Here is a 27,302-nt window from a genome sequence, read left to right as displayed (position 1 = left end):
TTCTGTGTCCACTACGCATTTCTTCCAAGACTCAAAAAAGACTTGGAGATCTTCACTGAAGGCTGGAACCACCATCCAATGCGCACTGAGGGAAACCGAAGTCCGATGCAGATGTGGGAATGTGGACAGATGTTGAACAACAGTGATGCTCATTCTGAGAACATTGCAGTAAGTGTTTTGTCGACAGTATGTTTGTGGCTAAAAAAAAAAGAAAACAATCAAAACACGAGGATTGAATTAGCGTTTACTGAACAAAGATCCAGGAAGAATGGAACACCTTGAAAATAAATAACAACCATACACTGTAATGATCTGTGTAAACTAAAATACTCTCTTTTGGCACATAGGATCTTCAAGAGCCGGACATTGATTGGGAGACTGCGGCTGATTATAATGGCAACGACTCGGAACCTGAAACTGGCATTGTGGTGCCTGAATATGATTGCCCTCTAACTGAGGAGGAGCTGAATGAACTCCAAACTCTCATTGATCCGACTGACCCAAACTTGACAAACGAACATTGTCTGCCATGAACATGTGAAACGACTGCGCATACAATGAGTTTGGAGTTCATTCATCCCCACTGAGCAAAGACTGATCCAAAACACATCTCCAAGGCATCATCTCTCTACTTACATTGAATCGAACCTAAATCTCCTGCATGACAAGTGGGACTCCTACCACTCACCCACCAGTGCTTCCTTAGTAACATTGAGTTTTACAATACCTTAGTAACCATCTCATATCTGTGTTGTGATGCTTACAAGACTCAATGTTACCTCGGATGCACTGGTGGTCCAGATGGTAGAAATCTCACCTGTCATGCAGGAGGTTTAGATTTGATTCAATGTGAAGTCACAATTTTTTATTCCACTCCCCCCGTTCATTTCACATTAAGACAAGACCTCCATGGAAAGACATAGTGTGGTCACTGTGGCCTCCCTGAGGACATCTCCTGTAGGTTTTATTGATGACGCCTTATAGACATGTTCTGGACCACTCATTGCACAGTGGGTCTCCTCCTTAAACTTAAACCCCTCAAGGGGCGGCGTGGCAAGGTTGGTAGAGTGGCTGTGCCAGCAATCTGAGGGTTGCTGGTTACTGGGGTTCAATCCCCACCTTCTACCATCCTAGTCATGTCCGTTGTGTCCTTGGGCAAGACACTTCACCCTTGCTCCTGATGGCTGCTGGTTAGCGCCTTGCATGGCAGCTCCCGCCATCAGTGTGTGTGTGTGAATGGGTGAATGTGGAAATAGTGTCAAAGCGCTTTGAGTACCTTGAAAGTAGAAAAGCACTATACAAGTATAACCCATTTATTTATTTAGTAATACCGGCTAAATTCAAAGCCATTGACAATGGCCTGAGAGAGTACTGTTTTGAACTCTACATATGTTCTCAGGTGTGCAACTGGGAATGAAACTGAGCAGGAACATGCATTAACCACAGGATAGCAGATGGTATGATTTGCACCATAACGAACCTCACAGTCATGGTCAAATTCCATGACTATTTTAAACTGTTTACGTTCTGCATATATGAGACTGTCCTGTGAGCCACTGGCAGAACTTGCCAACATTAATATGTGTCTCATTGTTTTGTTTTTCAGCCTTGTTGACCTCATCTTCTTCTCTGGTCTCCGAGTTGTGTTCATCCTCTTCTGAAAAAGTGATAGAAAGTTTTTAGTTTAGTTTTTTTTATGTTGAAACAGGAAGTTTTATGATGGCATTGATGATACAAAACAAACTTCAGTTTAAGCATTAGAAGACAGTATGATTATAATGTAAGTGTTGATGTTGACTGCTATGTAAAGGACTATATAGGACAAATATATGTAATCCACCAAATTAACTGCTAACAAACTGTGCTTTGTAATTGTTTTGAAGGTGAAGCAACAACATTTGAATTAAAAAGAAAATAGTCACCTTCATCCTCCATAGCCTGTACAAAGTCTTGGAGAAAGTTGACCACTGTGGACTCTCTTTGATGTCTCATTGTGCCAATCTCACTAAAGACAGGGGATAGGGACTGCACAAGAAAATCAGCATCCACCTTGAGTTTACAAAAAGAAGAAAGTCATGACAGTTTAATTGTGGATATTCTGTAAATTATTAAATGCAGATGACTTTTTAATGGACATTATGAAATGTTTACCTTGCAAAATGATCCTGGAACAAAAAGCTGTCTGCAGATGTCGTTTTCCTGCTGGACTAAGGTGAGGAGGTCATACAGTTTCATTCCAGAGGAGATTTGTTGGAGCATGGGCAGTAACCTGACTATAGAGTGTAGAACTAAAGAGCTATAACAAAAATATTGAATTAATTACATTAGCAACAAAAGTTGAAGCGACACTGAGGGACATGTCCTACCGCACAATGTCATCCTTTTTTTCAATGGACACAGGCCCTGTGTATCCACATGACAAAATCCTGTCTGTGTATGCCATCAGGAGTTCACTGTCAGCAGCCTCAATCTTTGAAAAGTACACAAGTAATGATATCAAAACAACATATGAAACCCAAACATGAAATTATTCAAAACACATTTTGCCCACACAATTAAATGTGCTACCTCTTTTATTAGTTCCATGAGCTCCAGGTCCACAACGTCCTTTTCAGTTATTGATCCCTGGTCAAATTCACCAGTGGATATGTAGCTGTAACACCACTGCATTAAAAAGTTTGGTGGTGGTCCCCATTGTGCGAGACTCACAGCAAATATTTCTCCAATAGTCCTGTGATCCCAAAACAAAAGAAAAATACTATTACTAATAATAATACATTTTTATTTATAAAGCACTTTTCATACATTTAAAATGCAGCTCAAAGTGCTTTACATAGTTAAAAACAAAATGAGAAATAACACCCACACCCCATGAAGACAGTCAAACATGTACATAAAAATAGACAAACAACAACAACAATAATAATAACAACACAATGACAATGGCACATGCATGGATACAGAGGCTCCAGCGAGAAGAGCCAATCACAGGAACCCTCTGGACATAGAGATCCAGAGGGCTTTTTGAGGAAACACTAGATGATAAAATAAATGGATTAAAAATAATTAAAATACACATCAGGTAAAAGTCCAAAAATAATATGAAATAAGATAAGATATAATCAAACATAAAAATAAACTACAATATGAAAAACTATAAAATAAAATACAATAAAAACTGAAATATAAATATAATAAGACCATATAAAAATAGACTAAGATATGATAAAACATAAAAATAAGCTGAAATGTGATAAAACATAAAAATAACTAATACTAATAGAATAATCCTGCACATTGGGCCTAATATTTGTGTAGTAAAGTGGTTTTTGAATTTGAGAAATGTAATCTGAAAGATGTTTAAAATAACAACAATTAATGTTAATATTTTTGAAACAATATACTTATCATAACATGAGTATCTGTGTGCATGAGAGAGTGTAAAGAAAAGCATTGCAATAGTTTCACTTCATCTGCCTTTTTTTACAACCTACTTGAAGTTGTATTTTTCAAAGTTGGTCATTGAGTACTTTGGTACTTTGCCATCAATGCCCCCCTCAAAAAAACTCCTCTCGATCCCTGCCAGCATTTCTGTTTAGAAAAGGAAGATGCAAATTGGTTACTATAGAATACAGAAGTACAGTATATTACCAAAATGTGTAAGACCGATGACATGTCACAGAACATTTAATTTGAAGGTCAACAAAAAAACATACCAGTTAAAAATTCCTTCCTCAGGGCACCACTGTCAATGCCAGCCTCTCCTATGAATGAAACTGTAAGAAGGTTTTTGGGGGAAGATTTATTTTGTCGTTGCCACAGTTTCATGCCTCTTTCCAGCATCTGGTCCCTCGTAATGCAGATGTGAAAGGTTGTTGCTGGATCCACCTTGTCAGCTATGCTTTGGATGATGTCAGCAATGCTTATAATGTTGGGGGGAATGTGTATTTCAGTCACACAACTCTGCATAAACAGTTTGCATATCAGAAGCAGAGTATAATTAATTTTAGCTCATTTTAAACAGGACCAATCAGCTGTCTCAAATTATTTATTTCCAGAAAAAATACCACAATGATTACAAGTAACTAACAGCAGAGCTAACTAACAGAGGGGATGTAGGTGATCATAGAAACATAGCCCCCAGAACTATGCTTGGGACTGCAGCGAGATTATAACACCTCGTGGGTAGCCAGAGCAGCAGCAACTAGAAAAGCACTCAGAGAGCGCAGACCTCCGCCAAGCAGCTCATTTCCACCCATATTGTGATTTCCACCCTATATTGTAGTCCTACATGGATTATATATATATATATATACAGTATATATATATATATATATATATATATATATATATATATATATATATATATATATATATATATATATATATATATATATATATATATATATATATATATATATATATATATATATACATATATATATATACTATTGGATATATTGATAAACAAAACATACCTTCATCTTTTGAAAAAATACCATAAGCCGCCTCCCACAACTACATTACCCATACGCCATCACGCAGAGCACGAGTACTGGAACTCATATAATCTTTTGGTATTTTCTCATTTTGGTAACCCAGAGCATCACCAAAATTTAATCACCTGATCCTTTTCCCATTATCAACATTTTCTGAGCATTTCATCCAAATTTGTCATCCCTGCACTTCGTGCTTGGCGGAATAAGCAGAGCAACAGAGAGAGACAGTGAGAGCAAGAGCAGAGTGGCAGTGGGAGCTGAGAAGCAGTAGTAGTAATCAACAAGTTATTTAAAAATATGACTAATCAGTTGATCAATATTGGCACAGCTTGAGTTGTCTACCTGCCAAAGCTCTGCAGAATTCATGTTCAGCTGGTCCAAGGTAGTTTTAACATATGACAATTACTAATTATTATTATTAATCTTTTATTGAGGTACCTTTTAATGTCTTGGTGTCGGCGCCGTTTTGGGCATATCTCTGTACCATCAGTGTCCTTGTCAGCGGAAACTAAGCTGATGGCCATAGAAGCTCTATAGGAACACACGTGGCAATGTTTAGTCATATTAGGATATAAAACACAGCAAAAAAAAAAGAAGAGCTTTCCAATGTTGGAAAATTTTCTTTTGTTAGAACAGGGGACATTGGAGAAATACCTTTCACCACAGAAGCTTGCATGGGCTTCAATACATTCTGTGAGATACAGCTGCTGACAAATTGGACAGGTCACCTAGATATTGGAACACAGCATTAGTAAATATATTAAATATTGAAAAATATTACAATTGTACGCCCTTGATAGTCTTGTTCTTACTTTGACACTGGGAACCTTGGACATCGAAGGGAGTTCTGTGGAGTCCTGGAAATTTAAGATTAAAGGCAAAAAGCTTTAAGACTGTAAACATGTGTAAATGTGAATAACAGCAAACATAACTGACTTTTTATTTGCATCTTTTACAGACTTACTTTCAGAAACAGGTCTATGCTGTCTGAGGAGTTTTCCTGTGTAGTGTCACTGTTTTCTGGGAACTCCAGACAGTCAGTAGTCTGTGGAAGGAACAAACCAATTAGCAAGGGTACAAAAGAATATTGAATCTAATTATCCATCATCGTGAACAAAACAGTCTTGCCCGTTCAATGGTGACGTCTAAGATCTTGTCTCTTCCACAAAATGCCACATGCGCTGCTAGTAATTGAACCGGCATGCCCACTGAGCAGGTATGGCACGTCGCTTTTGGCATCCTTTCAAATTCCTTTGCACAGTTTGGAAGGGGTGTCATATCCAGATTGCCTTGAACCGGTACAATGTACAGTGCTGACTTCCCACGTCCTACTGCACTGAGGTAACGGCCTGTGTAACCTTCTGCTTCAGGTGGCACAATACAAAGTTTTCTTTGACCAGATCCACCTATATGAAAACCATGAAAATTTGATGTATGTAAATAACCAAATCAATTGAATTGGACATTGAACAACATATAGGAGATAGCAGATGTTATGTTAGTGTTAGAATACAACTAAGAATGACGACAGACACCAACTCTAGTTGACTCTTTACTCGGGAGCCCCTCACTTCCTGTCCCACTCCCAAATGGGTCCGTCGTACAACACACTCAACAACAACCATTCCTTTACAGAACACCTCCCCCTTAAGTTTGACCTCTTCTTCAAAGCCAATGGTTATCTAAAATTATCTCTTTAAATGCCCCCCTTGACCTTACCTAAACATTTGCCGTATGAAATCTTACTTACTTATATCTTTCTGTAAGACACACTTAGTGCATAAACATATATCTTATATAAACTGTATAACCCTGAAAATCAATATTACTTTTTCTTTTCAAACGATCAACTTACTTCCCATAAACTTCAAGCACATGAACAGTATGAATCAGATTACAATCCTCTTTCCTTTCTGTTTTTTTTTTTTTTTTTTTTTTTTTTCACACACACCACATTGTCTCAACAGTCCTAAAGATCCAGACGTCTAGGAGGGCATGAGACTCGGCCTGATGCTGTGATGTACTTGTTAGATGCGTCTGTATCAGTATTTACGTGTCTGTTTGTTTCTGTAGTGGTGCGTGCAGGTGTGCTTGAGTTACCTGGCTCTGGAGTGTGCTCTGTGTAGTCTTGTGTGTCAGGCGTCTGTGTGTTGTGAATTGGGCGCATGTGTGTGCGATTACGCCTAAGTGAGCCCTCTTCAGTGTTGATAATGTAGGATCTCGGTGTAGACGCTTTCTGCACCACTGTCCCGTGTTTGTTTTCTTTCGGCAGCCAAACCTCTTGGCCTGACTGCAGCTGCGGCAGGACCCGGACTCTGTGGCGCTGGTTGTACCGGCGCTGCTGTTTCTCCTTCGCTCGCCTTTCCTCCTTCCGGAACTGCCTAATGCCTGGCCACCGAGGACGAAGTGCAGCGGGAACTTGGGGAATGTCAGAGCGGATCTGTCTCCCCATTAGGAGTTGTGCTGGAGAGTAGCCACTCTCCAGCGGCGTGGCGCGGTATGTCTGCAGCGCCCTGGCCTTGTCGCCGCCTCCTTTCCACAGCCCTTTGACTGTGGCAACAGCCCGCTCCGCCTCGCCGTTGGCCTGTGGGTATCTGGGGCTGCCGGTGACGTGAGCAAATCCATATGCTCTGGCGAAGGTCTGGAACTCTGAACCGCTGTACTGCGGCCCATTGTCGGAGAAGACCGTCTCTGGTGTCCCATGGCGACTGAAGACGTCCTTGAGAGCAGCCACTACTGTCTCCGCAGTAGCTACTTCGAGGTGTGCTACTTCTATGTAGCGTGAAAAATAGTCCACTACTAGCAGGTATGTACTATTTTTCCAAAAGAACAAGTCCGTGCCGACACGTTGCCAGGGTCTCTCCTGCACTGCTGTCGTCAGCAGCGGCTCTCTCTGCTCTGCACGATGCTGTGAACAGGTGTTGCAGTTCTCCACCATCTGTCTGATGTGGCTCGACAGTCCTGGCCACCAGACCGCCTGGCGGGCCCTAGCTCGGCATTTAACGACCCCTTGATGCCCACTGTGTAGCTGCTGTAAGACTTCCCCCCTCAGCTCACCTGGAATGACGATGCGTTGGCCTCGGAGGAGCAGCTGTCCATTCATGGTGAGGTTGCCTTTTTCAGGCCAAAAGAGAGCCAGCTCTTGGGGCAACGCATGTCTCTCAGGCCATTCAGTCTCACAGTATCTGATCAGCTGCGCACAGATTGGGTCGGCTTTCTGCTTTGCTGCGATGTCGTTTAGACGGTGCTCTGTAGCGGGGAAGCTCTGAGTGACGGCGTCCAGGAACACTTTGACCTCGGCCTCTTTCTCCTTTTCCTCCGCCGTGAATGTGTGTTGGATTGGGGCCCTGGATAACGTGTCCGCTGTTATCAAGCTCTTCCCCGGCACGTGCACGATATCGAAACAGAATCTCAGAAGCCTCAGCCTGAACCTCAGCACTCTCGGTGGGAGTTCGTCGAGAGCCTTGGTGCTAAGCAATGGCACTAGGGGCTTGTGGTCTGTCTCCAACCTGAATTTCAGTCCCAGCAGGTAGGAGGACAGACGCTCACACGCCCACGTAGCTGCCAGAGCTTCCTTTTCAATCTGAGCGTAATGTCTTTCGGTGTCTGACATACCTCTTGAGATGAAGATGATTGGTCTCCAGGCTCCGTCTGACTGCTGCTGGGTGAGGACGCCCCCGAGACCAAAGGATGAGGCGTCCGCCGACACGCACGTCTCCGCTGTCGGTGAGTAGGCAGCCAGCACCTGTGTGGAGCTGAGCTCCTGTTTGAGTCTTTTGAAAGCCTCTTCTTGTGGCGCTTCCCAGCACCACTCGTTCTTTCCGCACAGCAGGTCTTTGATTGGGCGTGTGTATGACGCGAGGTGCGGCAGGAACTTGCTGAGGTAGTTGGCCATCCCCATGAGTCTCTTCACCCCCTCGACGTCCGTCGGTGCAGGCATCTCCTGTATGGCTTTGATCTTTTCGATGTCCGGTGTCACACCATCCACGGAGACTCGGTGGCCCAGGAAAGTGATGCTGTTCTTGCTGAACTCACACTTCTCCCCATTCAATGTTAGTCCCTCCTCCTGGAGCTTCTTCAGGACCTGACAGAGTCTCTCGTCGTGCTGGGTCTGGCTGTCCCCGTAAACCAAAATGTCGTCCGCGTGACACACTGCGCCTGCGCAGCTCTCCAGCATCTGCAACATCCGCCGCTGAAAATGTTCAGGTGCAGAGGAAATCCCGAACGGCAAGCGGTTGAACGCGTACCGTCCGAACGGGGTGATGAATGTCGTCATCAGCTTACTTTCCTCTGCTAGCGGGATTTGCCAGAAGCCGGAGGTGGCGTCCAGCTTTGTGAACGTTTTCGCCCCGGCCAGCATGCCCAGGGTGTGGTCGACAGCGGGGAGGATGTATCTCTCCCTCTGAATCCACCCGTTTAAATGGGTTAGGTCTACGCACAGCCGCATCTTGCCGTTGGGCTTCGGCACTACGACTAAGCCAGCACACCAGGGTGTGGGTTGTGTCACCCTGGAGATGACACCCATGTCGACCATGCGATCCAGTTCCTTCTTGACTTTGTCGCAGAGGGGAAGAGGCACGCGGCGTGGGGAGGACAGAGCGTAGGGGACTGCATCGGGCTCCAGGGCGATGGTGTAGGGCTCCTTTAATTTCCCTAACCCGGTGAACACAGTGGGAAACAGCGCTTTAAAGTCCTTCTGCTGTGTTTCCACTGTATCAACACGCCGCACCAGATCGAGGGCCTTGATCGCTGGGAGGCCTATCAGAGGCTTGGACAGTCCATTGACAACATAAACATCCTGTCTGGTTGTTTTGCCCTTTGCCGTCAGACCCCCTTTAAAACATCCATCAACCTCAAGTCTGTGTTGCCCTGGGCCATACAGCACTTTTCTTGACTGTTGCAGTGCCCCGTGGATTTTTCTGAAGTAGATACTGCTGGGAATCGCGTTGACAGCAGCCCCCGTATCCAGCTTGAACGCCAGCTCTCGTCCGTTCAACTGTAGCATTCCGATCCATTCATCCTCTCCCTCTGAGCTCACTTCGCCCAGGAACGCAAACTCAAACTCCTCCTCCTCACTCTGTATGATGTCGTGCACACTTTTAGCTGACCTGCATATTTTGGCAAAATGTCCTCTTTTGTGGCACTTGTGACACTCGGCATCACGAGCAGGACACTCTTTCCATGGGTGTTTTTTCGTGTTCCCACACTTGCCACACCCTGTTGTCTGCACTCTTTCCATGGGAGTTTTATTGTATTCAACTTTTCGCCCCATCTGGTTCTTTGTTATTGCTTCTACATGACCTGCTGACGGCTCTGCCCCCCTCAGCCCCGGCTGTTGTTTTTTCACTGCTGCACTTTGCTTGATCTGCGTTATGGCTTTTTCTAGGGTGAGTTCTGCATCTAGCTGTAAACGCTCCGACAGCCTCGCATCTAGGATCCCGACAACTAGTCTGTCCCTTATTAACTCGTCCCTCAGAGTACCAAACTCGCAATGTTCAGCTAACGTGTGCACGGCGGTGATAAAGGACTCCACAGTCTCGCCTGGTTGCTGACATCGCCGGTTAAAGCAGGCCCTTTCATAGATCACGTTCCGTTTACTCACGCAGTGTTTTTCGAATGCTGCCGTGACGTCGTTGTAGGACTTCTTTTGTTCCTCCGTTAGCTGCAGCGCCTTCAAAACGTCCTCAGCCTCCTCCCCCGCCGAGTACATAAAAGCATTCACCTGGAATTCCTGAGACTGCTTGTCCAGTCCAGATGCAATTCTATAGCGATTAAATCGCGTACTCCATCTTGGCCATTCCTCTGGTTTCGAAAAGTCAAATTTACTTGGCGGGAAGTATTGAGGCACTTGGGGCAGCGCTGCTCTCTGTTGTTGTTGTTCGTCCATTTTTTTTTTTTTTTTTTTTTCTTACGTCGTCTTTTTCTTTTTCGTTGTAATCTTCTCGGTTACACTGCTCGTTACTACCGTACCACTAACGTCACTCAGTTTCTGACACCATGTTATGTTAGTGTTAGAATACAACTAAGAATGACGACAGACACCAACTCTAGTTGACTCTTTACTCGGGAGCCCCTCACTTCCTGTCCCACTCCCAAATGGGTCCGTCGTACAACACACTCAACAACAACCATTCCTTTACAGAACAGCAGATAAACCAAGAAAGCTCCAATATCTTACCAACAGCCTTATATAACATCCATGCTCCTTTTAAATGGGTCATTTTGGCGTAAGTCTCTTCAAGTTTTCTGGACAACTGTGTGAAATTAAAATCATGTAAATATTTTGTTCAAGAAAAGCCTTTGTACTGTATAATGTGTATTCCTTAATTTCACTACTTCTATTATTGTTTTCTCTCCCTCTCATTTTCATTAAATTGAATGTAGTGCAAAAAGCATGTTACAACTTTCTTTTTCTTTTTCCACTTGTCCTTAGGTTTTCTGGTTTTTGCTTTTGCAACAGGAAGGGACTTGGAATCTCATCCTGTTGCTACCTTTATTGAAAGTTGGCATCATAGATATGAATAAATACTAGATAATTCTCCAGCGTAGCAACGTTGTAGCCATCTTATCTCGGACAGCTGGCCTCAATCATTACATTGATGTCAATGGTACATGTACTAATTAAATTACCATAACTTGCTCGATTTTCGACCAATTTACAAACGGTTTGTCTTGTTACAAATCTTATTACATGTAGATATGACATAGGATGTTGTACCTGTTAAAATTACCTCTTTCGCTTTAAAAAAAAACGACTTAATTGTGCAACATAGTTGTGTAGGGTCAGTGTTAGTTCTCTGATTATTTTAAACTGTTTCAGAATACATTCTTAAAAGGCTATTTTTAACATTTTAAAAACAAAATTCAAAGATTATTTCATTAATTTTATGGCTGAATCAAAACAAATTCCATAAATTAGAAAACAAATGTTCAAGAAGAAGTGAAAATATAAAATAATGTTATGGTTGGATGTTATTGCTGGTGGACCAGTTCTGGCTGAAAGATGTGATTATGGTGTTTGTTGTCTTCTTATTTATTTGGGTCACATTTTGTATTACACTGTATTGTGTTTATGTGGTATGAAATTCATCTCTAAACAACTCCTAGTTCAGAGAACGTAGATATATAAAGGTACTGATGTTTATATCTATAATAAATACATAGACTATATTTCACTGTTATGTATTTAGCTATGACACTAGAACTTACTAGTGTAGCATACATGGAACAATGACATGTTTTATATATAAATAATGATTTAAGATACATGCCTTGTTTTGTGTGTGTATCCATTATATCTGATTAATATTTATAAAGTCCATGGTTAAAATCCTGTTATAGTGTTTATCTAAATCTATGGCTGGCATGGCTATGGTACATGACCAGGGTGGGAACGCTCACACAGAGAGAGAGAGCAAAGAAGAGGGACTGAGAAGAGGGAGAGAGGTGGAGGGGAGTGTGAGAACACATGTTAATGCTATAGCATGTTACACGTTACCCATAAATGATCTGCATCCTCTGTTACAATAATGGTCCACCGTCCCATCCCTGCCTGTAACAGTTGCAGTTCCTCTGCTGCTTTTGGAGTCTTCTCAATATGTTTATTCACCAGGTAAAACTGCATCAAAAAATATTTTGTACTGTGCCCTTTTTTTACATCTGGGGGAAAAGATTGTCTCCTTTTCCCAGAGTTTTTTTTTTTTAAAGAGTGCTGGGAAGGATCTGTAAAAGAATATAATACGGCAAAAATACACCATGAGAGAAGCACAAGGTAAAAAAAAAGTTAAATACTTCAAACTACAAACAAAATTACATTTTTTGTCATTAATGAACAGTAAAAATAATGGTAAACTTTGTCTGCCTATGACAAACCTGGCCATGTTCTGCTCTGTTGAGAAGGACTGCTGCCGGAATCCTTGTCCGTCATTTTGGTTTTGGTTTTCCGAATCTTCCGAATTGTTTTTAATAATAAAAATTGTAAAGGAATATTGTGTCAATACAGAATGGTGAAATGGTAATAGACAATGTGAGTGTGAACATAACAATCCTCACTGTTTGTAGGTGATGCCCCAGGCAGGACTGCTTGCAGCAAGGAAGCCAGCCGCTGTGCAGTCTCCTTCAACTCTACCTAGCATAGCAAGCCACACAAAGTAACATTAATATATAATAAGGTAGCAGTGTGTATTGCCTGGCATCTGGCAATAAGATTCATATACAAAGGTCACGATACAATACATCGCGATATATCCCGATATTAAAGTATAAGGCAATATATATATAAACGATTACAAAAGTGGGCTTACAACCAGAGGGTTGCAGTTTCAAATCCACTCTGGGCCATCACTGTGGGACCTTAAGCAATTTCCCTAGGCCTAATAACAAAATAATAATTATAACAAATTCTATAAAAAAAATCGATATGGATGCATTTTGAATAGATACGAGAATCGCGCAACGTAATATTGCCATATCTCCCAGAATCAATTTATTTTCAACACCCCTATAATAAGGCTTACCTGTGAAGTTTTGGATTTAAAAAAATGGGAAATTGTATTGAGTCGTCCCACCATATTGTATCCAAATGGTTACATATACTACTTCAATCTTGATAATATTATTTCAAATTAAGTCCTATTATAAAGACAATTATTGTTAAATTTGCTAATGCAAAATACCACACAGGTTCAAAATGACACTTTTCTCTTTTTCACATGTTAATGAAAAAGAGAGGCAGAGAAATGTTTTTTTTCTTAACTTGTATTTAAATTATTACTACATTAAAATACATGACATTTAAGGGAAAATGCTAATATGGTGGGAAAGAGGTAGCCTGGAATGCCAGCCCACACGATTTTTCATTTACATTCAAATTTCGTAATGCAATCGAACAGAATGCAAAAGAGATGGGCTGGCTAGTCAGGCTAGGAAAGAGGTGTAAAATACAGGATGTTTCCAAATATTAGGACTATGATGAAAAGAAAAGTAATAAAAGCGAAACAACACACATGAATGGCTAACAGCAGGGATGCTGTGTGAACTAGCAAGTCCGGGTGCTTTTTTTATTACACTCATGTGCGCAGTGCATTTTGTTTTCAACTAAGTGGAGTCTCCATTCTTCTAACAAGTCAGTAAACCCTTACAATCACTCCAAAGCAGTTCAGTAATGTAAATAAGTGTGTCCCTCAACTTACCTCTTTTTCAGCCGACATTTTTTGATCCACTTCCTTCCTCTCTAAAGTGGGCTGGCTCAAGGTGGAGGACAGAGTTAAACAACTTGCACTGAGCCTAGTCTATAAAATCCGCTACACCTCCCTGATACCGAAGTACATGTCAAACTACTTCCTTAACGTAAATGACCGCCATAACCACAACACCAGGGGGTGCTCCACTAACCACGTTAAACCCAGATTCCGAACTAACAAAGGTCTTAACTCATTCTCTTTCTATGCCACATCAATGTGGAATGCGCTCCCAACAGGTATAAAAGAAAGGGCATCTCTATCCTCCTTCAAAACCGCAATAAAAGTTCACCTCCAGGCAGCTACAACCCTAAACTAACACCCTCCCCGGATTGCTAATAATCAAATGTAAACAATCAAATGCAGATACTTTTACTTTTTCTTATGCCTTCTGATCTCTCTCTCTCTCTCTCTATGTCCACTACTTGATGTCCATACCCCCCCCCCCATACCCCCCCTCCACACCCCTGATTGTAAATAATGTAAATAATTCAATGTGATTATCTTGTGTGATGACTGTATTATGATGATAGTATATATGATAGTATATATCTGTATCATGAATCAATTTAAGTGGACCCCGACTTAAACAAGTTGAAAAACTTATTCGGGTGTTACCATTTAGTGGTCAATTGTACGGAATATGTACTTCACTGTGCAACCTACTAATAAAAGTCTCAATCAATCAATCAATCAATCAATCCGTAAATCTTGATACATATTGACGATAACCCGCCCTGCTATACTTCTGATTGGGCTCTGAGAATTTTTCGCCTGACCAATCAGAAAGAAGGGGCGGTCTAAGCATACCCGCCCCCAAAGTAACAAAAAGAAACATGACAGCGCGAGGAGAGATGCCAGACCAAGACGGCGCGCGCGCAGAAAGGCACCGCGCGCCCGCAAAAAAGCACCGCGCGCGCGCACAAACGCACCGCGCGCGCGCACAAACGCACCGCGCGCGCGCAAAAGGGTGTCGCGCGTGCGAAGTGGAGAATCAGCGCGCGATAACAGTTTTTATGCGCTCGGATTTTTGGTACTAATGTGACGCCATACTAACCTTTCCTGTGATAAAATGGCAACCAAGGTAATCAAAAAGGTTAACCAACGAACGAGATTTCTCTATAGAATTTCCTCTCTGGTCAACAAAAGCACCTTGAGGATTCTGGCGGGAACTCTCGTTCAACCCTTTTGCTATTACGCATGCACCTCCTGGTACCCTAGCACCTCCAAAACCCTCAAATCTAAACTCCAAACATCTCAGAACAAGCTAGTCAGGTTACTTCTAGACCTCCACCCCAGATCCCACCTCACTCCTACCCACTTCTCTAAAGTGGGCTGGCTCAAGGTGGAGGACAGAGTTAAACAACTTGCACTGAGCCTAGTCTATAAAATCAGCTACACCTCCCTGATACCGAAGTACATGTCAAACTACTTCCTTAACGTAAATGACCGCCATAACCACAACACCAGGGGGAGCTCCACTAACCACGTTAAACCCAGATTCCGAACTAACAAAGGATTCTCTTTCTATGCCACATCAATGTGGAATGCGCTCCCAACAGGTATAAAAGAAAGGGCATCTCTATCCTCCTTCAAAACCGCAATAAAAGTTCACCTCCAGGCAGCTACAACCCTAAACTAACACCCTCCCCGGATTGCTAATAATCAAATGTAAACAATCAAATGCAGATACTTTTTCTTATGCCTTCCGATCTCTCTCTGTCTCTCTCTCTCTCTCTCTCTCTCTCTCTCTCTCTCTCTCTCTCTCTCTCTCTCTCTCTCTCTCTCTCTCTCTCTCTCTCTCTCTCTCTCTATGTCCACTACTTGATGTCCATATCCTCCCCCCTTCCACACCCCTGATTGTAAATAATGTAAATCATTCAATGTGATTATATTGTGTGATGACTGTATTATGATGATAGTATATATGATCGTATGTATCTGTATCATGAATCAATTTAAGTGGACCCCGACTTAAACAAGTTGAAAAACTTATTCGGGTGTTACCATTTAGTGGTCAATTGTACGGAATATGTACTTCACTGTGCAACCTACTAATAAAAGTCTCAATCAATCAATCAATACACTAGGAGCTAAGCACCATCCCACCAAGCATTGGTTGCAGGAACATACTAGCTTTGTTAGACAAAATCATAGACTGTATTGGACAATATAGTTTACGTCAATTTCCATTTATTACAAGTAATACAAAAACCTAAATGCACCCACCATTTCCATTTATTATTCATCATTTCAGTTTCATAAATTCACCAAAACGTCACCGTGGACTTACTGAGTCTGTTTAGCTGATTGGAGAGCTAGCTTGCGCAGCTAGTGGGTCCATGACGACGACTTCTGTTTTGTTTGATCAGCCGTTTTACTGCCGCGTCACAGACACCGTTTGGAGACAATTAAGGTACGTAAATAAACATTTATAAAGTATTTGTGTGTAAATAACTCATTGCACAACGTATATATCTGCGACTTATATATGGGAACATATGTCTTTCTTCTACAGTTTAGTGGATGCGGCTTATATACTGGTGTACTTTATAGCCCAGTATGCATGGGTGTAATGTTCTAATGAGGCGAAGGTACATTTATATTCATACATTCACTGTTACAAGTGGCCCTCTGAAGGCAGCCATAACTGCCACGTGGCCCTCAAGTTTGACACCCGTGAAAACTACTAGACTACAGCCCAAATGTTGTAGGGTCAGGTCAAAGAGTCTGCTGTTGGTTTCAACACAAGGACAAAAAAAACAAAAAAAAACACAGTACCTCCTCTTTGAACATGTGAAGCATCTTTCAAGCTCGGAAGTCTACCAGCAGCTGCACGCCCGCATCAGACTGCTGCCACCAGACGCCCCCTGCCTGCATCCAGCACTGAGGCAGACCCAGGACACCAGCTTGGGTTTCATCTGCACATCACAAGAGAGCACACAGATAGTGACACTTTCACAAATACACAAAATACTGCTTTGTGGTAAACGTGCTGTAAATATGTGGCTCCACTTTTTAACTACACAACTTTTTTAAACGTGGCACTTGACGTTTACTCAAGTATCTTAGTACAAAACCCAAAACCAGTGAAGTAGGCACGTTGTGTAATTCGTAAATAAATACAAAATACAATGAATTGCAAATATTTTTTCAACGTATATTCAATTGAATAGACGATTAGAAATGTGGACTTGTCAGACCACAGAACACTTTTCCACTTTGCATCAGTCCATCTTAGATGAGCTCGGGCCCAGCGAAGTTGGCAGCGTTTCTGGGTGTTGTTGGCTTTAGCTTTGCATAGTAGAGTTTTAACTTGCACTTACAGATGTAGCAACCAACTGTAGTTACTGACAGTGGTTTTCTGAAGTGTTCCTGAGCCCATTTGGTGATATCCTTTACACACTGATGTCGCTTTTTGATGCAGTACCGCTTGAGGGATCAAAGGTCCGTAATATCATCGCTTACGTGCAGTGATTTCTCCAGATTCTCTGAACCTTTTGATGATATTACGTACCGTTGATGGTGAAATCCCTAAATTCCTTGCAATAGCTGGTTGAGAAATGTTGTTCTTAAACTGTTGGACAATTAGCTCACGCATTTGTTCACAACGTGGTGACCCTCGCCCCATCCTTGTTTGTGAATGACTGAGCATTTATTTCATGGAAACTGCTTTTATACCCAATCATGGCACCCACCTGTTCCCAATTAGACTGTTCACCTGTGGGATGTTGCAAATAAATGTTTGATGACCTTTCCTCAACTTTCTCAGTCTTTTTTGCCACTTGTGCCAGCTTTTTTGAAACATGTTGCAGGCATCAAATTCCAAATGAGCTAATATTTGCAAAAAGTAAAGTTTTCAAGTTCAAACGTTAAATATCTTGTCTTTGCAGTCTTTTCCAGTGAATATAAGTTTAAAAGGATTTGCAAATCATTGTATTTTGTTTTTGTTTACAATTTACACAACGTGCCAACTTCACTGGTTTTGGGGTTAGTAATCAATATGTTTCAAGTAAAAGTAAAATGTAGGAGAAGTGATAGAAGTGGGAATCATTGGGCAGCTCACGACTCAGTCCGTTTCAGAATTGATTCCCGATTCAAACCGATTCTTGCATTGTAATATTAGGCACAATAAGCACAATAAAACCTTTTCAAAACATTGTAACATAAAATATTCAAAGTGCATCAATTTGTCTGATATTTTTAAACTACAGGTAAAAGCCAGTAAATTAGAATATTTTGAAAAACTTGATTTATTTCAGTAATTGCATTCAAAAGGTGTAACTTGTACATTATATTTATTCATTGCACACAGACTGATGCATTCAAATGTTTATTTCATTTAATTTTGATGATTTGAAGTGGCAACAAATGAAAATCCAAAATTCTGTGTGTCACAAAATTAGAATATTACTTAAGGCTAATACAAAAAAGGGATTTTTAGAAATGTTGGCCAACTGAAAAGTATGAAAATGAAAAATATGAGCATGTACAATACTCAATACTTGGTTGGAGCTCCTTTTGCCTCAATTACTGCGTTAATGCGGCGTGGCATGGAGTCGATGAGTTTCTGGCACTGCTCAGGTGTTATGAGAGCCCAGGTTGCTCTGATAGTGGCCTTCAACTCTTCTGCGTTTTTGGGTCTGGCATTCTGCATCTTCCTTTTCACAATACCCCACAGATTTTCTATGGGGCTAAGGTCAGGGGAGTTGGCGGACAATTTAGAACAGAAATACCATGGTCCGTAAACCAGGCACGGGTAGATTTTGCGCTGTGTGCAGGCGCCAAGTCCTGTTGGAACTTGAAATCTCCATCTCCATAGAGCAGGTCAGCAGCAGGAAGCATGAAGTGCTCTAAAACTTGCTGGTAGACGGCTGCGTTGACCCTGGATCTCAGGAAACAGAGTGGACCGACACCAGCAGATGACATGGCACCCCAAACCATCACTGATGGTGGAAACGAAAGCAAATTTTGCATTTCCTTTGTAAATCGAGGTCCCAGAGTCTGGAGGAAGACAGGAGAGGTACAGGATCCACGTTGCCTGAAGTCTAGTGTAAAGTTTCCACCATCAGTGATGGTTTGGGGTGCCATGTCATCTGCTGGTGTCGGTCCACTCGGTTTCCTGAGATCCAGGCATCAGATGACAGTAGTAGTATGATGGTAGTGGTCCCTAGCACCATATATCGGGGCTTCAGATGACAGTAGTAGTATGATGGTAGTGGTCCCTAGCACCATATATCGGGGCTTCAGATGACAGTAGTAGTATGATGGTAGTGGTCCCTAGCACCATATATCGGGGCTTCAGAGTGCTCGCCAGTAAGAAGTCCCCACATGTGCGCTAAAACACACCACAAACAAGCACTTGATGTTTGTTAGTTACTCCTTCCTGTTACTGTCAAAACGTCCACTGAACGCCCGCGTCGTAGTCTAGTACTCGTGTTACGTCACGGCCTTCGGCAAATAAAGGCTGCATTTACGTGGCTCGCGGCGCCAGCTGATTATGCGGCTCAGAGATTGGAATCCTGGTTCGAGTCCAAAGACAGCAGGCTCCGAGTGACTCCAGCGCTCTGGCATCCCCACTAATGGAAACCTAATATTAGGAACGGCTCGTCTGTCCCACGGCTTTTAGCTCCAGGAACTGATGCTGTGAGTAAATTAGCTCCTCGTTGCGCGCAGGATGGAATGTGTGGCGGGTGGACGTGAGGAGGGGAGGCATCAAACTGTCATGACTGGAAATGCCATCAATATTTATGTTAATGAGGAGTCAGAATGAGCAGGAGAGGCTTCATATTTTACACAAAATGACAGAATCCCACGGCAGCTTTTTCAAAAAGTCGCAGCTTACTGCCTTGTTTTGAGTTTCTTGGTAATTTTCTGAGTGTAGTTTCAGTTCATGTCTCGCGCTCTTATTTTATGATTTTCCACTTCCTGTTTTTCCCTTTTCTGCAGCAGTTTTACGCCTGCCTTCCAGCACTTTCCCCCTCACCTGTTTTCTGCTGGTAATTAGCACTGTTTAAGTCGTTTTCATTGAGGGCCACACCGCAGTTATGGTTGCCCTCAGAGGGCCGCTTTTAACAATGAGTAATTTTATATATATATATATATATATATATATATATATATATATATATATATATATATATATATATATATATATATATATATATATATATATATATATATATATATATATAAACAATATTAACAATATTTTTTTTACATAAGCTGCAAAAAAAATCTTTAAATTTTACTTTAAAAACTGGAAGCTCGGTCACCAGAATTTAACAGTAAAAGCAGTGGGGTTTTTTACAGCATATACAAAAATGGAATGGAATGGAAAAACAATACCACTGTGTTTAGCGGTAAGATTCTTGCAACAGAGCTGCTAGTTTGTTTTTTTTACCGTAAAATCTTGTCTCAATTTTTTTTTGTTAGTTTTTTATATTTTAGTGTTTTACTGTATATGGAAGAAAATAGTACCAAAGTTGATTTTACGGTAAAAAAAAACAAACTCAGTTGCCGGATGTGGAAGGGGCGTGGTCCACGCGTCACCTACGGGCAGGGCATGTGCAAGAACCGGCTGTGAAGCAGATGACAGGTGAGTGGATACCTCAGCTGGAACGAGTTATCTAATCACCTGTCTCTTTAGGGAGAGCTGGAAAGCTGGAGAGGAGAGCTGAAAAGCTGGAGAGCGAGAAAGAGGGAAAGAAGAGACTTTAAACAAAAATAAACATATTGTAAACCTGGCAACCACGCTTGGCTCCAAGTATATCGGTCCTGAGAACCCACACGATGGCGTGAGTCGTTTATACTGGAATTTAACCGTAAAATCTATTGTCAATTTTACAGTCTACAATTTGACTTGTAATTTGTTTTGAAATCATAAGTCAAGCAGATATTTCAGTACAGTATTTATCTTTATGTTAACCAAAAATATTTTTGGAATGCATGATAATATTCTGATTATATTGAATTTGAAAAGATATGCAATTGCATGATTTTTAATGTCAAAAGGGAAATAAATATATTTAGTAAGAAAAGATTAAGCATCTTAAGGCATATTATTTCTAGGCTTTCGTGGGCCACATAAAATAATGTGGCGGGCCAGATTTGGTCTCCGGGCCTTGAGTTTGACACCTCAGCTATAGACAATTATTTCCATGCTGAGCTCAAGTACGCATGTACTTTGTGGACGCCGTCTGCTCCACATTACTTGTAAGTATTTTTGCTGTGTTCCAGAATTTCATTTTGTTTCCCTCAGTCTGTCCGTTCAGTGCACTTCCCTGTTGCTCTCGCTTTTTGTTTTGTTTGATCAATAAATACCCTTTTTACTACAAGCTGCCATCTCGTTCATCTGCGTTGTCTTCCACGACGCAGGGTTTGACACTTACGTTGCAATGTTTTGAGGCTTTATTTTCAATAACTAGAATCAATTAGTGATTTTATAAATGTTCACAGGAGGTTTTCCGAATCCGATTGGAATCTGATCTTTTCAAATGTGACTTCAGTATGAATGGCAATGCGATCTGAATGTGACTTTTTCGTCATCTTTGGGCGAGTTATGTCACTCGTGTGCGCCAAAAAGACGCAGTCCCCAAGCAGAAGTGGATATTTCATCACAACACCCGGTTTCAGTGAGCAAAGTCTTCTTTTGATGGCCGGATTTTTGGTGCGTCACTTGTCATTAGTGCACAAATAATAGGCTATATGTAACATATGAATATACATTTTTTGATTCCGAAGAAATAGCAATAATTCAAAAATTCAAATTAAATTAAATTAAAATTCTATTAAAATTCAATTCAAATTCAATTCAAACTCAATAATTCAAAAATCAGAAGAAATAACAATAGTTGAAGGATTGGAATTGACGCTGTGGTGCATTTGATTACATGTGAGTTAAAAAAATAAAAGGTATGTATGCGCCTCCTTTCTAAGATTAAAACATTCCCATATACACTATACATTACACTATATACATCCATTTATCATTCTATTATTTTGTCAACATTATGAGGGACAAGCTGTAAAAATTGATTATTAATCTACTTGTTCATTTACTGTTAATATCTGCTTCTTTTCTTTTTTAACATGTTCTATCTACACTACTGTTAAAATGTAATAATCACTTATTCTTCTGTTGTTTGATACTTTACATTAGTTTTGAATGATACCACAAATTTAGGTATCGATCCGATACCAAGTAGTTACAGGATAATACATTGGTCATATTCAAAGTCCTCATGTGTCCAAGGACGTATTTACTGAGTTTCTAAACGTAATATGAATTTTTAAAAAAAGGAAAACTAATTTTTGTGGCGATAAAAAATATCGATGTAATCATTGTAGTATTGACTAGATACGCTCTTGTACTTGATATCATTACACCCATGGCATTTGTTTACATTGTGACGCCGGTGAGCTAGTGTCATGCTTCACTACACACCCTAGGAGGATCTCCTAGGGTGTGTAGTGAAGCATGTTTAGCTATTCCTCATCCTGCAGTGATAATAATACTTGTTAGAAACTTACTTTATTTGTCGCCATGGAGGCGAGGATTAGTGATTTAGAAGTAGCTAAAACACTGCCGACTGCGAATGGACGTTAGCTGCTAGCTAGCTAGCCATGTCTTAAAGCACCTCTTCCTGAGGGCGTTTCTGTTACGGCTCAGACTCCTGCCAACGCCTCTCTTCCGTCCGTGCGCTCCAGTGAGCGCACCTTGGGACACGCCCACGGGTGCGCACAGCCAGGAGCGTGCCGTGCGCGTCTCCACCCCGCGGCAGCCGCCAGCTGCAAACGATCACCGGCATTCTGCACACCTGCACATAATGAAGGACCTGCCTTCATAAGCTCGCAGAACCTGCCAGGCGGGGCCGGAGTATAGTCTTCTTTACCCTTCGCTTCCCGTGTTCCCCTGTGTCTGTGATCCCTTTGTTACCCTGCTACCCGGACTGCCTTTTGGATTCTCGAAATCCCGCTTGGACTTCCTTCTCTGACGCTTCTCTCTCGCCCCGGATCACCTGCCTGCCCCTGGACTTCCTCTTCTCTCGTGCAACACTTGGTAACACTCACTTCAGCTAAAGCTACACACATAGTCACTCTCATACACTCTTGGATTTTGTCACACTCCATTCTAGTTTATTAGTATTGTTAATTATTATTATTATTATTATTATATATATATATGTATGTCACTATATATATAATAAATAATTGTACATACTGCCATCTACTGTCTGTTTGCCGTCACCTCCCCTTAGTAAACCATAACAGTATACTCCGGCCAATTGATTAGGGACCTGACGTCCCAGTGACTTTAGCCCCGCCCCAGTGACATTAGCCCCACCCCAGTGACATTTTTTTTTTCTCTCTTCTATTTTTGCCCGAATCACCATGGCTTTTTCTTTTTTTCGCTCCACACCGGAGGAGTTGTCATGTCCTGCCAAACTTTCATGGAAAGGCATGTTTAGCAGTGATGTGAGCAAGGAGGAATTTTCTCATCGCCTGGACACCCTCCTCCCACCCTTAAAGGCTGTTCCTCAGCCAGCAGGAAGCGTCTGGCATCTGCTTTCGGAGGGGGGGATAGTACTGGTGGCTGTGCTGGTGTGATGGCGCAGCTGCAACCAGACAGGCTTCCCCCTGCCAGACTAATTCCACCTGTCTTCCGCTTTTCCCAGCCGCAGCCACCAGTCCCCTGGCTAGCCTCTGAGCTGGCACCAGCCGCCAGGCTAGCCGCCAAGCTAGCATCAGTCCCTCGGCTAGCGTCCGAGCTAGCGCCAGTCCCTCGGCTAGCGTCCGAGCTAGCACCAGTCCCTCGGCTAGCGTCCGAGCTAGCACCAGTCCCTCGGCTAGCGTCCGAGCTAGCACCAGTCCCTCGGCTAGTGTCCGAGCTAGCACCAGTCCCTCGGCTAGCGTCCGAGCTAGCACCAGTCCCTCGGCTAGCATCCGAGCTAGCACCAGCCCCTCGGCTAGCGTCCGAGCTAGGACCAGCCCCTCGGCTAGCGTCCGAGCTAGCACCAGCACCTCGGCTAGCCCCCGAGCTAGCACCAGCCCCTCGGCTATCCCCCGAGCTAGCACCAGCCCCTCGGCTAGCCCCCGAGCTAGCACTAGCCTCTGAGCTAGCACCAATCCCCAGGATATCCCCCGTGTCTCCACCAGCTCCCAGGCTGGCCCCGACCTTCGCCCCTCGGCCAGCAGCGCCGACCTTCGCCCCTCGGCCAGCAGCCCCGACCTATGCCCCTCGGCCAGCAGCGCCGACCTCTGCAGCGCCAACCTCTGCACCTCGTCCAGCAGCGCCGACCTCTGCACCTCGGCCTGCAGCGCCGGCTTCAGCACCTCGGCCAGTTCCTCAGCTGCCCTCCTCGTCTCCGGCTATGATGACGTCTGCCGCTGCCACGCCGCCTCAGACGTCTGCCGCTGCCGCTGCCGCCGATGACGTCATCCTCTTCGCCTCAGACGTCTCCTTCTTATTTCCGCACCATGGCGCCATTCGCGTCCGCCTTTCCGACGGCCAAGATGGTGGCCGTACCTTGGTCGCCCGCCTCGCTGGCCTCAGAGGCATACTACTCGCCGCCGCCACCAGACTCATCCCCGGTGGATTCGGGGACATTTGGGCCGGTGACCCACCACCAGTTCACCCCTCCGCCCACCCTTGACTTTTGTTCCTGTGTCTTTGTTGGTGGTACGACCAGTAGGACATCTGGAAGCTGTCCATAAGGAGGGGGGTGCTGTTACGGCTCAGACTCCTGCCAACGCCTCTCTTCCGTCTGTGCGCTCCAGTGAGCGCACCTCGGGACACGCCCACGGGTGCGCACAGCCAGGAGCGCGCCTTGCGCGTCTCCGCCCCGCGGCAGCCGCCAGCTGCAAACGATCACCGGCATTCTGCACACCTGCACATAATGAAGGACCTGCCTTCATAAGCTCGCAGAACCTGCCAGGCGGGGCCGGAGTATAGTCTTCTTTACCCTTCGCTTCCTGTGTTCCCCTGTGTCTGTGATCCCTTTGTTACCCTGCCACCCGGACTGCCTTTTGGATTCTCAACCTCCCGCTTGGACTTCCTTCTCTGACGCTTCTCTCTCGCCCCGGATCACCTGCCTGCCCCTGGACTTCCTCTTCTCTCGTGCAACACTTGGTAACACTCACTTCAGCTAAATCTACACACATAGTCACTCTCATACACTCTGGGATTTTGTCACACTCCATTCTAGTTTATTAGTATTGTTAATTATTATTATTATTATTATATATATATATGTATGTCACTATATATATAATAAATAATTGTACATACTGCCATCTAGTGTCTGTCTCCGTCACCTCCCCTTTAGTTGAAACATAACAGTTTCAGTGTTATAACGTCACCTTTATTGTTAGTTTGTTGGCCAAAATGCGTTTGTTTTCCCATTTCCGTCTACACACTGTGTCTGCTTGTAAGTACTCTGTGTGTGTGCGCTGCTCATGTGTTTGTAAAACCAGCAATGTCACGATGTGACGACGCGTTGTCTTGCCTGTAAAAAAAAATATGGCAAACCGGTACTTTTCAAACAGAGTATAGTATCGTTTTTGATTAATTAGTACCGCAATACTATACTAGTACCGGTATACCGTACAACCCTCTTGCAAGGTTGCGTATAATTTGCGAGGATTGGTTGAATTTCTGCTGTTGCAAATTCCAGGAGGGACTGTGTGGAGATTAAAACTATGCAAAACTGGAGTGGCGAGCGCTCTTGTTGGAAGGAGGAGCCTAGTTTGAAGGCTTGATAAAGAGGAACGTCTCATTTAATGATTCATCATAATTCATTATTCAGATTATGATTAGAAATCGATCAATTGTGCAGCCCTCTTGCCAGCGCAGGTGAAAAGGTTTATAAAGGCAACAGTTTGACCTCGGAACCGATTAATGAAAACAGAAGACTTTTAAACAAAATTGGAGGAATGGATTGTGTTTTACCACAAAAATAAACAATGGCTGATTTTTTTATTTTTAGTTGAATTCCCACAGAGCCAAGTTGTTGCTGGCTGTAAGAAGAACCTAATGATAGTCTCAGCAAAGAGGACCCCATGAGGCCGAGGCCCCAGACGCTCGCTGGAATGTTATCCGCCTTCAGCCAAACTCTCTGAGATTGCTTTGAGCTTTCTCATGTTTATCTTGCGTGACAGCTCTGGGAAAAATAAAAATAACACACTATCTACTAAAATCTAGTAGGAAATGTGTTTTTTGGGGTCTTTTTTTGGGGAAGATTGATCACAACGCTGCACCCTGCATCATTAATGTTGACATTTCAGTTATAGTAAAGTTCACATGATGCAGCAATCTGATCAATAATGGGACTTCCTGTTTGCTAAAACGGGAATACATGATGAAATACTGCATTTATTACACAATGTTTGTGTCAGGTTTTTTTTACTTCTGTATTTATGTATTGTATTCATTTGTCTTTAATCTTGTTTATTTGAAACTATAACATACAATTGCACTAATCAAAATTACAAAAGGGGAAACATGGACAGTTTATATTTGCTACTACGTCAACTTTCAATATTTAGATTTAACATTTAATTTAAATTTAACAATTAGCTTTAACATTTAAATACATATTATTATTAATTATTTTTTTTCTTCAACATTTAGATTTCACATTCAGATTTAGATTTAATATTTATATTTAGATTTATTTTTAGCCTTAGCATTTGGATTTATATTCAACATTTATATTTAATGTGTATATTTAAATATCAGATTCAACATTTGTATTTAAATATAACATTTGTATTTACCATTTGTATTTATCATTTGTATTTTACATTGTTTATATTCAACATTTAGATTTGGATTTTACATTCAGATATAACATTTAGATTCAGATTTAAAATTTAGATTCAACATTTAGATTGTTGGCACGGCTTTCAAACAAATATAAGCCTTAAGGACGCCTCGGGACGGAATTGTCAATGCGCTGTGGTATCACTTACTTGTTGTCGTTTTGCTTGAAGATGGTCAGTTTGTAGTGGGTGAGTGTTTGAATGAGCAACTAATGAAATATGTGTGTTGCGAGTGTATGATATGTGAAAGTAAACAAACAAACTCATGCATGCATCAAACTGTTGGCTCAAACCCAAATCCATAAACAAAACCAAAACAGCATCACTTAAACGCTTTCTACTTTCTTTTCATTCACAATTAAGGTTCAATAGTGAGCGGTGCCGAGCGTTTGTAAACAGTTTCTGCTGGCGTCTCGTGTGTGCAGCTTTCGCACCTGTGTCAGCTTGATTAATCAAGGAGACAGCCTGCATTGATTGCATCACCGCCCAAAACCCCCAAAAATGTGACATTTGTCATTTATTTTTACATGTCTCCAACATAGATTTAGAGTCAAAATGTATGTCTAACTATTTTATTTCACATATAGATTTACATTTAACATTTAGATTCATCATTTGTGTTTAGCATTTATATTTAGCTTTACCATTTAGCTTTAACATTTACATTTAGGTTTGACGTTTATTTTGAACGATCATGTTTAACATTTATATTTAACATTCAGATGTATCAATTATATTCAAC

At 42.2% G+C, this 27,302-nt stretch overlaps 1 protein-coding gene and 1 long non-coding RNA gene across 5 annotated transcripts; both read right to left on the bottom strand.

The window, feature by feature from the left end:
• Window positions 1–319: 319 nt before the first annotated feature.
• LOC133652228 (uncharacterized protein K02A2.6-like) lies at window positions 320–10,578 on the bottom strand. Of its 3 annotated transcripts, XM_062050743.1 has the most exons (14): window positions 6,600–10,578; window positions 5,628–5,905; window positions 5,464–5,544; window positions 5,312–5,356; window positions 5,154–5,227; window positions 4,938–5,030; window positions 3,831–3,922; window positions 3,717–3,764; window positions 3,495–3,591; window positions 2,569–2,731; window positions 2,367–2,470; window positions 2,152–2,296; window positions 1,923–2,049; window positions 320–1,657 (listed from the first exon to the last, which is right to left on the bottom strand). In XM_062050743.1, exons 1-14 carry the CDS (start codon window positions 10,384–10,386, stop codon window positions 1,521–1,523), a joined length of 5,271 nt encoding a protein of 1,756 aa, XP_061906727.1. In that variant the 5' UTR covers window positions 10,387–10,578; the 3' UTR covers window positions 320–1,520. The 3 variants fall into 3 exon arrangements, 2 of the variants coding, with proteins under 2 accessions (XP_061906727.1, XP_061906726.1); XM_062050742.1 differs by having other exon boundaries at window positions 3,717–3,922; XR_009826548.1 differs by lacking the exons at window positions 320–1,657; window positions 1,923–2,049; window positions 2,152–2,296; window positions 2,367–2,470; window positions 3,831–3,922 and having other exon boundaries at window positions 2,720–2,731; window positions 3,717–3,776.
• Window positions 10,579–10,678: 100 nt separating this feature from the next.
• LOC133651557 (uncharacterized) lies at window positions 10,679–26,972 on the bottom strand. 2 transcript variants are annotated; one of them, XR_009826443.1, is made up of 6 exons: window positions 26,711–26,972; window positions 16,520–16,659; window positions 12,552–12,627; window positions 12,372–12,447; window positions 11,998–12,221; window positions 10,679–10,753 (listed from the first exon to the last, which is right to left on the bottom strand). It is a non-coding gene; the product is annotated as an uncharacterized LOC133651557 (long non-coding RNA). The 2 variants fall into 2 exon arrangements; XR_009826442.1 differs by lacking the exon at window positions 10,679–10,753 and having other exon boundaries at window positions 11,235–12,221.
• Window positions 26,973–27,302: the final 330 nt, after the last annotated feature.

The sequence above is a fragment of the Entelurus aequoreus genome, linkage group LG06, assembly GCF_033978785.1.
Source record: "Entelurus aequoreus isolate RoL-2023_Sb linkage group LG06, RoL_Eaeq_v1.1, whole genome shotgun sequence".
Lineage (NCBI taxonomy): Eukaryota > Metazoa > Chordata > Actinopteri > Syngnathiformes > Syngnathidae > Entelurus > Entelurus aequoreus.
The sequence above is the reverse complement of the archived record's forward strand: the minus strand, read 5'-3'. Positions and strand labels throughout refer to the sequence as shown.